At 39.2% G+C, this 14,769-nt stretch overlaps 1 protein-coding gene across 10 annotated transcripts in view; it reads right to left on the reverse strand.

The window, feature by feature from the left end:
• Window positions 1-13,063, reverse strand: part of tjp1a (tight junction protein 1a) — a 41,403-nt gene extending 28,340 nt beyond the window's left edge. For 8 of the 10 annotated variants that reach the window (XM_061275924.1, XM_061275918.1, XM_061275915.1 and 5 more), the window contains exon 1: window positions 12,598-13,063. In XM_061275924.1, the coding sequence (XP_061131908.1) occupies window positions 12,598-12,621 (24 nt within the window). In that variant the 5' untranslated portion in view covers window positions 12,622-13,063. Of the gene's footprint in view, window positions 1-460; window positions 675-12,597 lie in introns of those variants that run through there. The other 2 variants (XM_061275923.1, XM_061275919.1) reach the window with 2 other exon arrangements.
• Window positions 13,064-14,769: the final 1,706 nt, after the last annotated feature.

Here is a 14,769-nt window from a genome sequence, read left to right on the forward strand (position 1 = left end):
AGAACAGCAATCAAACCACACATGACTGTGTATGTGTACACAGACACACGCATACACACGCACACACACACACACGGCATAATGTACAGGGTCCCTTTGTTCAAGCCTGCCTTGGCCTGGCCTCGCCTGATACACAGTCTGATACAGATAATAAGAAGTCACTCCAATTCTTCAAAGGCTAATACTCTCATTTTGGCCATACTGATGAAGTGAATGGAAGATTAGTGATGATATGGACAGCAATAATCTGCTGAAGAGAGCCATGAAAACTTTTGGAATGCAGTATATGACTCCACTGTAACACCCGCAAAATGGCGTCGCCAAAGTCAACTAACTTGAAATCACTCAATAGGCAAAATTGATTGCCGATTTTGCTTTCAGATCAAAGCAACATTTTATTTAAATCAAATTGAAAGGTACTACTGGCAACATCCTAATATCTAAGTAGCCCATTACTCACCTATCTTGCATCTTCTTTGCTGAACCACAGGACTGATTCAAAATAGCAGGAAAAATTAAATAGAGATCAATAAAAATCATTAACCACATTGTTCTTTTTTTTGCATTTTTCAATATTGACTAGGATCCGACCATGCGTCTTCTAGAGAAGGACAAGAAAGTGGTCAAGCCTTTCCAATGCTTTAGATCAGTGTTCCTGCACTCCTTGACAGCCCGAGGCAGGATGTAAGCGAGAACAACCACAGCACCCACAGGAAAACACGCAGTTTCCTGTTTGCAGGAAATCGCTTCAACTTCCACTGAAAAGTTTAAAATTCCTCCTTCTATAGCTCAACTAATCTCATGGCCTCATCACTTCAAGCAGCTTCAGCAGTTGTTTCCACCATATAGAAATCTTAAATTTCTGCAGAATAGTCAAGTAAAGTATACATACAAAACAAAGGCAGGGGGAGTATCATAATTTTCATTTTTAGACTGACAACTACAACAAAAACTGCCACCCTTCATCAGCTTTGAAGGAAGGGAATGTCAGTATGCCACATTTACAATACGGACAAGAAAGAAACTCATTGTATCATTATCATACGATTTACAATTGTATCCAACTGAATTAAATTGTTCCGCTTTAAAATCAAACCGTCCTTAATCCGAATTGTTGAAATATCTGTTGAATCCTCTTTTAACGGACTGATGCACAACCCTAATATAAGTAATAACCCTAATATATACTAGGGATGTAACAAGGTTAGCCAGACTTTACGATTGGTGATAGATTATCGGCCGGGCTGATTATCGGCGCCGCTCTTCGGCATTTTGCCGATTATCGGCATTGTCCTTTTTTTTTATTAACCCTGCAGCTAATAATTGATCATTTAAAATCGGGTCAGGGGTGAATCGTTTCCGCTATGGCTATTGAACTTTTTACCAGCTGTACGGTAGTCACATTAAACATATTTAATGTTGCATCTTAGTTTTGAATGATAAAGTTTTTCCTATCACATGTTGTTAAAACATGACATTTCAATTTAGATATTTTCAAATTCATTTTTACTTTCAGTTAACTTTATAGGAGATGCAGCACTTTGTAAACTTTAATCATAAAAAAACGACAGATCCAGCAATATGCAAATCTATGAGTGCTGAACTGCAATTATGAGAGGCACACTGGGGTGGGAAAAGGGAGAATACCATCAGCGCAGTGTAAACTGACTACCGTAATTTTCGGACTATAAGTCGCGTTTTTTTTCATAGTTTGGGTGGGGGGCGACTTATACTCAGGAGCGACTTATATACATATATATGTTTGTTTTCACTTTTTTGGGCATTTTATGGCTGGTGTGACTTATACTCCGGTGCGACCTATAGTCCGAAAATTACGGTACTTTATATTGTAGCAAAGTGTCATTTAATAGTCACAATAAGCACAGAAGGCGTTAACAATAAATCATGACATAATTCCTCTCTAGTATGCCATTCTTTGTGTTCAGTAACCAACACAGACTATCATATCGAAAGCTCGGATGGACAGAGGCCATTTTTAGAGCAGGTTTTGTGACTGCGATGTGGTATAGAGGACAGCCAGTACTGTGCATACACATGAATGAGTAGGTGAGGGCAAAACGCCAATAGGCAGATGACAATGATGATGATGGTGATGATGTGGCTAAGTACTGATGCAGTGTTGTGCTGGCATGATTTAATATGCTTGAGATAATTAGTCTCAAAGAGCAACTCTACTCTGTCATATATCTCTATGAAAAGTACCACAAGGAGCCCCTTCAGCAGAACAAACACATTTACACACCTCTGACTGAAAACTATCTGATAAATGTTTGCTGCTGGAGTGGTGAGGCTAGGAATAAAATACAAAACCTATAATCCAGGCTTTTGGATTAAAACGTTAATCTGAGCCATGCTTTCCTCTGAAGACTATTGCTGCTGCTGCTGCTGTCTCATGACAGCAGACGCGGGAAAATAAATAGAAGGATGGATGGACCGAGGGCTTGCTGGATGCAAAACGGGAGACCACTGTCATGTCTGTGTATCCGATTCTCACAGTACATTGCCACATTCAGGAAGACGTGCCTCAGTCGCAGCTGCATGCTAACCATTTGAGAAGGAACATATTTTTCGCACCCTCAAGTACAGCTGGGTCATACGGTTTCAAATACAATATCCATTTTTATTCCTAGAATCATTTGCATACCCAATTTCAATTGAGCATTCACCCTTCGCTTTTAGAAAAAGCTAATGACTGACATTATTCATAAAGGGTTAGATCCCCCCCCCTTCTTTATGTCTCCTGTTAAACAAGCTATGAATGACTTCTTTGTTTTTTTTCTAATTTTCAGACAAAAACCCCAGAAATAAATATTTGTTTAAAGCGTAAAGGCGTAAAGTGTAAAAGTGATCTTTAAATAAGTATGTAGGGTTGTAAATGTTGAGCAATTGAACATAAAATGAAGGGGGGAAACTCCCTGCTTCTGCTAGTTCAAACGCAAGAGGAGGTGTATTGTGGCACTCCTCACATTCTTTCCTCATTTAGTGACCTTGGAAAAAAATTGTATCCTGGACACAATATATTGGGTCCAAGGTTTCTGACAATAAAGCACTGCTTTTGCTCCTTATAAATTAGGCATGTCTGACAACGGTGAGTAAGCACAACTGTGATTGCCTTAAACCTGCCTTAAATACTTCCTTGCTCCTCTGCTTCAGGGACACGAGGAGACAGACGGAAGGAGAGAGACAGAAGGATGGACAAATAATTACAAACATAAAATGATCGTCACTCGTTGTTGCGTCATGTTTTCCCTGGGGCTCCAATTTAAAATTACATTAAGTCAGTGACTCGTCAACCTTAACAAAAAATATTGGTCAGCATTCCGTCAAAAGTATTTGACAATCGGGGGGGGATACTCTACCATCTCTTGATTCAATGTTATTAGACCAAACAACGACACAGTTTTGATTAGATCATTTTTACTTTGCATGGTAAACAACTGATTAGAGACTGCTAAATGGGGTAATAAAATTCTGAGAATAGAATAAATAATGTTGCTTTTATTTTTGATATATCTCCTGGCCAATAAAACCACCATCAGTGAACTTTGGGTGCCCCTAAACAGTCATGTTAATGTAGAAAGCTGTGTGTATTCTGTTAAATGTATCGCGAAACACTATTTTAAGAAGGATTTTTCATCCTTTACCTGCTTGCAAATTTTAATCCAGAATCGTTCTGTCTTCGCATAAAAAAAAAACTCTTGACAACTTTCCAGATGGAAGTATGGCTAGTTCTTTTCTTTTCATTGACCCAATTAGGGGTGGTCATTGCAATTCATTGATTACTTAATTGCTCGGAATGTGGTTGATTGCGTGGAATCAATTGTTGATTAATTGTGTCCCGTCGCAGTAAAATCAAAGTGCGTAAAGCACGAGGAAATAATTTCGACTGCTTAATTTTACGATAGTCATCTTTCATGCATCAATTACGCCTGTGACCTTCATGGTGCAATTAGATCCTAGCTGTGTTTCATTTACGTAGTGAGTGACCAGAATCACCCATGTTTGACTTTGGAGAAATGCTATTCCCACTCAAAATGTGTATTTTATTTATTATACTAAATAAATAAAACGCTTAACGTTATCTCGTCCGCTAATGTCAGTATTTCACAGTTTCATTTCAAATTCAAGCTGCAATAAATGTCAGATACAGTAACAGCCAGTGAGATGTTCAATATTTACTCATTTTCATTTGATTTCATTTGCACATTCAGAAATATGCATTTGAACCACAAAGGTTGAGTGTATTCAAAATGATAATACAAATATTCAATCGCAAGCATCTGCTTGTTACATGGCACCAGTGTGACACATGCACGGCACATGCAAGAAACCACTTTCCGAGTTTTAGGATAACCATTGCTCAATAACATTTGACAACCAACCACCCATATTCATATTGTGTTTTACAACTGTATTCATAATTTCAGTGCAGTCTTTGATGCCAAAATAAGAAGCAGGATGTAAAAGTCGTGGAAAGCTGGGCTTTACAAGGCAACTCGTTCTCAAAAAGTTAAACGGTTATTAACATTTCAAAGTACACATGACAACTTGGATATTTATTGATTTGATGTATAGAGGAAGGATTTAAACTGAGGCACATCTTCAGTGTTCTGTACAACCGGATCAATTTGACCACCACTCGTTGAAAAGGTGGCCGCATTTACGAGTATATTGGCCACACTTTAGTCTTAGCCAGGTTTTCAAGATACCTGAACAATTCTATCGAATAGTCCCTCAAATCAATAGTGTGTGTTCTGGCGTGAAGCCAGCATGATGCAAAACCAAAGCATATCTGAAACACTAAACTGTGTAAATCTTTAAACATGAATGGCATGTATTCAATAACAATTTATGGGATCCACCAGAAGACACTGTTAAAGGATTGTACACAAAATGTAATATTTTGTTGCAAAACCTTTACAGGCAATAAAAAGGATTTCTGCAGCTCTCAGACTATTGAACCTGTTGACAGCTATTCTGACCCACTCCGCGTGATCAAACGCCTTCGGTTCTTTCAAGCTTGATGGATTGTCTTCTCAGACTTCATGTTTAAGATTGTTCTCCTGTACAAATGTTCAATAGGATACACACCAGATCAAGTCTCTTAGTCCATTTTTTTTTTCTTTTGAGCAAATCTTGGGTATTTTTAGCTTAGGTCATGGCCTGCAGCTGAGAACAAGCTTTCTGACACTGCAAAGCACATTATGCTACAGAATGCCTTGATGAAGTTGTCTTCATATTTTAGTGTACCCCACCCATATGCAAGACACCCTGAGCAAAATGTAGCAAAGCATATACACAACTAACCTATTTGATGTAACAGTAAGCCGTGTTCGATCTTTTGAGCTCATGCAAAAGCAAAATTATTCTGACAACATGGAAAACGGTCATTGAAATAAATTTGAAATTTGATGGACCTGAAAATTGCCAAAATATAAAAAATTAAGCAACATCTAATTTTTCAGTAAATAAATGCGATGACTTTGATTAATTTCAGGTTATTTCACTGACCATTGATTTTTCTTCCCCTATTTTTTTGCCATGCATACATTATGCTCATTTACTATGGAAACTTCATTTTATAGTAGTAGAAATTAAGAGCAAACCCAGAATTACAACCAGGCCCAGAAATGAAACCTTTGTATTCATCTTATCTACACGTACACACAGTATTTCCCCGCCACCCCACACACAGGCCTCCGAACTGTCTCTCTTTCACATGGACACACACAAATACACACGCACAGGCAAACACACACTTTGGAATGCGTAGATAAGGAGACATGGGCCAACTCATTCTATCGATGTTTCTTTCCAATTTCACTCAGTATACATTTGCAAGAGTGCATTTACTGGATGTTGAAGGGCTATAATTATTCTTATAATAATTATTAGTATTATAAAACACAGTATCTTGAATGAAGTGGTTCCAAATCAAAGTGTAGCAGTGACTGACAATACTGAAATTAAAGTGCTTAGTCAGAAAGGGGACTCTGTCAGCTTCAACTTCAGATGAGCAAAAATTAGCTACAAACATATGTCTTGATGGATCGTCGTGACAAAAGCAGTATTTGAATCACCAAACTGGCCGCCATTTTGAAATGTTTGATGCGGAATACAGCACAATAATAAGATTCCGTTCAATTTTCAAGTTGCACGTCATCTTAGAAACGTGCAAATCTGAACCAATAGTTGACAGTCACATGCCAGCATGAAACTAGAGGCCAAGCCCACTCAACGGCATTCCCAAGCCCTCTGAGGACTTTGTTACAATAGACATGTTGTGGGGCACAATCTATAGTGAATTAATGAGTTACTGTTTGACAGACCTTTTTCCCAAGCACTTAAATAGCAACGTAATTAGAAATTCCCAAAGAGCTGATTGGGGATAGGAAGTAAATGTTGGGAATGTACAATGGCGGCTCTCATTATTTTGGACTATCGAGAACTGAGTGAGCATATTGTACACAGCAGAACCTCGGGTTGAGCCGGAGTGCGCAAAATTTGGTGATACTTTTGCATTTGAAGAAAAGTAAGCGTAATGGTAATTATAACATGTGCAACATAAAGGTTTTAAATCATTAAAACATTTTCAAATTATAAGATGGGAGTGGATCAAATCGAACAGAATCAAACGGTCAAACTCTTTAAAAGGTATATTCAGATATGTAGAAGATCTATTCTGATATGTATTAAATTATCTTTGATTGGAAGCCAGATTCACTGTAAACTAAGTTAATTCATATTGTAAAATGACAAGAAACTCATTGCATCATACCCTCTTCGTACGGAGCCGTACCATATCGAACCGTTAATCCTATCGAGTCGAACCAAATCAAATCATTCCATTTTAAAATAAAATGTCCTCGCGCCACATATATCGGATATGCATCAAGCATTCTTTTATTGGAGGCATGCACACCCGTAATAGTTTTTCGTTTAGGAACAGGCTGATGATCCATTGCCTCCCTTATTAGAGTGAACAAAGAGAAACCAGAAACAGTGTGGGTGTGTTGTGTAAAGGCATGAAGAGCAACAAGCCTTGGGATGAATCTGTTCCATCCTCTTTCTCCCTTCTCTAACCAGCTGAGGCGTGGCAAACCCAAATCACCCCCCATGAATCAGCAGAATCTCTCTTGTTATCTGTCTCACAGGCATACACACACACGCACACACACACTAAACAACCAGTGTCAAATCCCTTATGCCTGTAATAGGACTGATAAATCCCTGCAGAGACCTACCCTGCCCTGCCCTGCCCTGCACCGCCCTGCCCTGCCAAAAAGGCCACCTTGGAGTGTCCTAGCTTTGCAAGAACGGGTGTCTGATATGGAACAAAGAAACTACCAAGACAGCTTATGTAATGTTTCCACAAAGCTTTTGAGCAGCAGAGTGAAAATCAATGAATTATACATTGCCACCACTTTTCTGATTTAAATTAAAACATAAGTACTCAGGTTATACAATGCAAGGAACTCGGGCCTTTCTAAACTTATCACAACTTTTGTTAATTTTTCGGATTAATACTGTGTTTGTGGAATATGAGTTACGGCGCAAAATTAACCCGCTTTTATCCATTTTAGGAAGCGGCCATTTTGACACTTGCTGTCGACTGAAAATGAGATCCCAGTTGCCGGGTTTCAGGTCACAACCAATCACAGCTCAGCTTCAGAAAACTGCTGAGTAGTATAGGGCGAGACGATTGATCATCTTAATAGCGTACGACAGTGAACTGCTACTCGATCAGCACAGCTAACCGACTTATTTTCAGGAGTTACAGTATTTTGACAACACTTCCTCACCCTTGTTTGTATGACTACCTCTAAACGTGACGCCATTATGCAAGGCATGTCCTCAAAAACAGGCAACACAACAATCCTGTTGAATCATTTGAATAAGAACCACCCAGGTGATGAGCTGACTTTGCACAGGCTCCTCACGTTGCATAACAAGTTTGGTTGCTATTAACTAGCCATTCCATACACATGACCAAATCAGCGATCAAATGTATCATTTTTGATCATGAAAACTTAAAAGTAGTGACTGCAGTGTGTAACGTGGTAGTGGTAGGAGTAGTCGCAGTAGTAGTAGTAGTAGTAGTAGTAGTAGTAGTGATGACATAATGTACTAACATTCACATGCAGACACACGCACGCACACGCACTCACACACACAGACACACACACACACACACAACCAAACACGCACGGCACACATGCACGCACACAGACGCGCACTTTAATAAATATTCTGACTACTACTGAAATGACTACTAAATAGTGTGTAAATATTTGCAAAATGTATCAAATGTAAAATTAGTAAATTGGTGATTCTTTGTAAATACGCACATTGTTTTATATTTTCATTGTTGTTGATGTTTCATAGAAGAAATGGGGTGTCACTAAGGCAAACATTTTTAGCATCATAGCACATTGTTGTCTATTAAACAATAGTCTGTGTGCCTTTAAAAATCAGTCGGAATGCTTTAAATCGGCTGCAACTCGACACGTGTTTTTTCAAAGGGCTGGAACCAAAGAGTTGATAACTGTGGTACAAATCCAACGTCATACTGTAGCCTCCGCCCAAAGCATGCGGAATGACAGAGTCGTGGTTTATTTGATGATTTTTTTTTTTTTTTTTTTGGAAAATGTTATTGAGTGCGGCGTTTGATATTCATGAGGTGTCTATCAGAATACATACTGATATTAAATTATTGCCCAGCCATACAAAGAGCACTAATGCAGTGATCATAGAAGAAAAAGTGTTTTCCGAGAGAGAGTAGACTTCAAAATGTGACTACGATTATAGTATTTGCAGCTGCCATCTTATTATCTGTATTCATACCAGTGGTGTGACAAATCAGATAATTTATGCGGTACTACAGTGTGAAGACACACTTAACACTGAATTCAGAATTAGATCAAAATGGATGACAACAGAAAAAAACTGCCGCCCCAATAAAATAAGAGGGAATTTATTTTAGCTGTTGTTTTCAATATGGGGAACAAAATCATCTATTGTGACAGTTTACATCTGCCCACCTTGAGGCGCAAGACGGGATTCCAACCATGGCATATGGTCAAATAGGTTGAAATTGTTAGGTCAGTTACAGTTCTGTATGAATGTGTATCCTAATTGGAAAGTGAAACCCTAATGCGGTTTGTGTTTCCACCACAGGGTGTTTTCTGTGGCTAGCCGTACGCTGCATCAGCTATGTAAATAGTGTGACATCATACCAGCAGGACACTGTGTAGCTCAAGTGAAACAAAAGGCAAATATAGGAGTATATATCCAGCATTTAGTGTTTGTACAGCTTCCATTTGAGTTGTTTTTATACAAAGACACGTTTTCTATAAGATAACACAGTCTTCCCCTCTCAATTCCTGAATGTAGCACTCACTAACTAGACAATTGCTTCTCAATGTTCTTTTTTATCACTGGCCACATCTGCTGTGATTCTGACCTAGAACAAAAATATGCTATGCTCTGTTCTTCCTTGCACTTGGTCTTCTAATTACGTTTCCCCTCCTTCAGTGATGTAAATGGTGAAGCGTAATCATCAAAGCTGTTTTTGCCTCACTATGCAACACTAATTAATACCGCATTTAAATGCATATCCCACTCATTTCAGTCAAGTCTTTTTAAAACAGACTAGTGGGTTCAGTGATGCTCTAAATAATAGTAGCTCTCTTTTTGCATCCATGACAGTAAACAGGAATGGATTGAGGCCAATAGTAAAAGGCCAGTACTGATTCCAGTATTGTTTAAAAAAAATAAAAAATAAAATGCAAAGGTTATAAAATGAGTTTAAGAACTTGGAACATTAATAGTGTTTACAACCTAGCTTGGGCAAGAGACCTTACAAAATATTCATTATTATTCACTGCGGGAAATTAATTTAAAGTTACGCCCAAATAAGGACTGCTCTTAATAGGAAACTTTCTTTTTGTCTACAACTGACATTATAGCTTGATGAACTCTGAAATAGGAAATATGATTCAGAGGTTTGGTACAAGGTGCAACTAGAAAGCCCCTGCGCTTTCCTGCCATTGTCGCGGTGGAGAAACACACAAACACAAATCTTAAACTTGTGCCATCAGACAATCACGACTCGAAAGGACATTTGTTGAGTAAAAAGCATCACAGCTTTTTATTACAATTAAATACTAACTACCTAAATGTCGCGTGTGACTCAAAGTACTCAACTGCCAATCCATCACGAGTCATGAGGCAGAAGTAAATGTTTGGATGTTGAAAGACAAACCATAGCACAGACGTATTTGATCCACAGATGATTTCTCAAAGTGACAATGCATGATGGAGTTGCCACGAAATTGAGTGAGGGAGGGAGGGCACGTCTGCATGCAGCCTTGGATGCCTGTGTTATATATCTCCATTGCCTTGGCGCTGTCTGCTAATCATGCAGTGACGTCTGGGCCGAGGTCACCGTGTGTGAGGAAGATGGGGAAGAGGAAAAGAGAGAAGAAAAAAAAAAATCTTCTGCAACTCCCTCATTAACATTTACTATTTAAGTGATTTAAGTGTAGTAATTCAAGGTGAATGAAGCGCTGATGTAGGCAGGTAAGTAAGTAGGTTGGCACGACTATTTCCGCCCAAAGGTATACATTCTGAAACGCTTTATGATTGTGCTAATTTAACCAGCACTATTCAAAATAGCTTAGAAAAAAACATCTACAGGGGAGCTCCAGACTGCCCCTACATGGTGGCATTTTGCCTGTGAGTTTTAACAGTGCATGAAAATTTGTCATCTACGCACGCGCACATGTGCCCAGTAAATCTGCTGATTTAAAAAAATATATATATTTTTCATTGCTGACAAACTCGTGCTCCAAGCTTCAATCCATTCATCAGTAATAGAGTAAAAAATTAAAGAAGTCACTATATAGTGTGGCCTGTACGTTTTCTACTTGGGCCCTTAAAATGTCAGGTTAGGGGCCCTGTAGACCTGGTTAAAAAAAAAAAATTAAAAAAAAAAAATTAAAAAAAATCAGTCTGATGCCTGTCTACAGTATACTATGTATATATTTTACAAATCGCAGAAGGAGAAATCTGAATAGCATAATCTCTGACCTATTACAATCGGAAGTTCTACGCTGAGCCAACATTGCATTACAGTTGACAGAGCTGGTTTCGTCGAACAAGAACAACTGCCCAAACCTGAATTCCACCACCTCTAATAGACAAACACAGCACATTCCTCACTTGTCAAAATGAAAAAAAAAATCTACATACTGCAGGATACTATTGAACACACGCACACACACACGACATACACAACACACACACACAGCTGTAATAAGAGGATTGACCCACTTGAAAATACACTCAACGGTCTGTTTACAATACTGTATTTCCTTTAACTAATGTAGTCTAAAATCGATAGACAGTATAGTTACACCGTGCAGCTGTGACAGTATAAGACTAAAAAAAAAAAAAAAAGAGTGACAACAGGATAGTTCCAAAGAAGTTCTGCTGTCTGTAAGCTGACCCAATTCCCACATGATTCAGATGCTAGATGGAAGACAGCTGCGGTTGGGCAAAATCCTTGCATCTCTACAAGTACCGCTTTTCAGGAAACCACAAATAATGATAATAATTATGAAAATACTACTACTACTAATAAATAATAATAAAACAATAGAAACCCAAATAATAATAATAATAATAATAATAATAATAATAATAATAATAATAATAGACCCTTGTAAATACTTACTAATAGTGGAAATTTTTGGGGAAAAAAATGCTGTTGAACAATTTTGGACGTAGGAGGTTGGTGCCAGACACGAAGGATATGTACTGTATTGCATAAATATAGAAAAGACCCTTTGTTCTGAATGTTTGTTTGGCATGCACTGAAGTTCCAAGAGATAAAAATATCAAAGAGTTTACAAAAGAATAAAATAAATTGCTTTGGGTCACTACAAGAAACACATCAAAAGGGGCCTTCATGTCCCCATTTGAGATTAAGAACATAGATAGGGTCTTGAGTTTATAATTGTTACTTATTTGGAATTAGGGAAACAAGTGTCTTTTTTCATCTGGCAAAAACAATCGTCACACATAAAAAGCGTACACATTATGCTTAACCACCAGAAATATCCTCTTTAACCTTGAAACTTCAAATAAGGTACTGTGCTGCATTCATAAGGATGCCCTGTCTCTGCTGTAATCTATTATGACGTCAGGGGCACTTGCAATCAACAGGTTGTCTTTGGAGATGCCTCATGGGCCACAGCATGCTTGTTGTATCAGTAAACAGATGCATTCTTATCAACTAGAACAATGAGTACAAAGTCAGATTTAGAAAGGAGAAGAGGACGCCTGGTTACAAGATATGCTACTAAGTGTAGATTTCAAAAATAACCTTGAGCTCCAAACACAACCACCATTGTGCCTGGCGTCACTTTTACAACCAACGAGCGAACTTTTACTACAGCCACGCAAACAAAAACATTACAGCGATACTTCCCAATCGTGCTCATTTGAGCGATTCATGTTGAAAAGACACGATCACTTGAGCATTTTTTCCTTTTGCATACAGCAGAAACCCACCTTATTTGACGCTTTGGAGGACATTTTCCTCTCCTGTTCGGCTCCCAAAGTGACAGCTTAAACCGCGCTGCTGCCTTTGTTTTGATAGTCACTTGGCCGAATGCAATATTTCCCTCCAGTTGAAAAGTCGCCCAGCTGCCGCCACGCCGGGCCGCTGTGTTATTTCACTTTATCCAGGAAACATGTCACGGAAAGCCGTGAGGAAAGTCCAAAGTTCATTATCTTATCGTCGGTGCCTAAATTGTTAACGTCATTCCAGTCAGGTACCGAGGTAGAAAACGCCGCGCGCGCACGCGAATCTACACACAAAGGCGTGACTAAGGTCCGTTTGTGTGGATGTCTCGTTGCTAGTGTCCACCCCTGGATGAAAAGTTGGGAAGAAAAGGCATCACTGCGACGGTGTACAGCAATGGCAGGCGGGGTGAACCTCTCCCTGCCTTGGCTCTGTGAGCAACTGCCGTGTCTAGGCTGCGCGGAACAAACCATTGCACAAACACAGGGGTGCTAAGAATCGGAATCAACGACGAAGCGACCGTGTAACGCCATAACCCAGAAATAACACACTACATTTCTTTGGATTTAATATCTATCTCTATTTTGCTCTCTGTTTATGCGTTAGATGTTTTTGTTACTCTGTAAATTTTTAAAGATTCGATCATTGACCACCCCCGTTGTCTCGTGGAATACATAGTCCGGGATACAATGAGGAGAAGCGACGCCGCTGTCCCTGCTGATGCTGAATGCTCACTTTCTATGTAGTGATGCGAGTTTTATGTTGTTGCTAGATGAGGACATTTGCATCTGGTCTGCAGGGGAAAATAAAATCCCGAAAAAAGGAAAAGGACTATATGAATGATGAAGAATGTTAGTGCTGTTGCGGTACAGATGTGTTGGCTAAGCATTCTGGGACTGCATGTCTTAATTGTGTACTACAGAAACAACAAACTAATCCCTCAGACAAAAAGAGAAAATAGGCAGGATTGTTTGTGGCTGATAAGTCATCTCACAGGAGACCACAAAAGCCATTCAAGTCAAGTTCATGACTTCCTAAACCTAGCCCCACCCTCAGGATACAGCAAACCCAGCATTGTTTCACAGTTTACGTTTGTTGCAGCAAACGAAATTCACATACTGAAATAATAATAATAATGCTATAAAAGCTAGAATGTCAGAAATGACAGTGCTGTGTGATAATATATGACAATTACGTCCATGTAATTTCCAGCATTTATAGTCTTAAAATATAGACACACCCTGGCTTTTCCCAAACAAATTCAGCAATCGCGTTCTCTAAATCAGGCTTTTCTGAGGGTTATTTCCTCTGCCTCGTTTCCTAAACAGAAGAAAGGAGGGCTCAGTGTAGGTGGTCTCGAGGTTAACTCCCACCAGACATAATCCTTCAAGGCTAAATAAAATACGACCAGTCAGAAGTAGCAGATTTGTCCTCAGGGCTCGCAGGCAAAAAAAGACCAGGTCACACCAAGAGGAGGATCAACCCAAATGAAGCACTCCAAAACTTGCTTCAAACACTCTGAAATAGACTAAAAGTGAATTTCCTTCCACCCAAATTAGCACTTGGTAAAATAAGCCACACACCAACATGATACATACTAGTATTGATGCAAGTCGCTCGCTCCTTCTGAAACTCCTTAAGCGTCTGTCAGGATCAAGCAGTGCGGACAGCAGGATGTTTAACATAATTATCCGGCTAAATAAGCTATTCTTTCAAATGATAAAAAACAGAACCCTTCCTTTTCTCCTTGCCTCTTAGTCTAATCCACACCTGAGATTGTGTCTCAGATGTTCTGAAAGAGAGAGGGATGTCATTAATGACACTTCACCGGCATCAAAGTTATCGTTGTCTCTTATGTTTGTATCGCTGCTCTTTTCTCTGAGTGTTATAGTACGTGTCGTCGCATCTCTCTCTCACTCTCAAACACACACATATAACACAAAAAACTCGGGTAGGCTCAAAGCCCAGGTGCGCTCATGGAAGAGTAGGCACGTGTAAATCAGGCGACCATGCAGGCCTACATTTGGTTGGAACACATCACAGGCTTCACACACTCCAGCTACTTCAGCAGTGAAAAGGCACCCTAACACTGTGCAGCTGCCCACACGATGAAAAAAAAAAAAAAAGAAGCCTCAGTGCAAACCAGTTGTTTTGAGGGA

This window comes from Syngnathus typhle, linkage group LG4 (genome assembly GCF_033458585.1).
Source record: "Syngnathus typhle isolate RoL2023-S1 ecotype Sweden linkage group LG4, RoL_Styp_1.0, whole genome shotgun sequence".
Lineage (NCBI taxonomy): Eukaryota > Metazoa > Chordata > Actinopteri > Syngnathiformes > Syngnathidae > Syngnathus > Syngnathus typhle.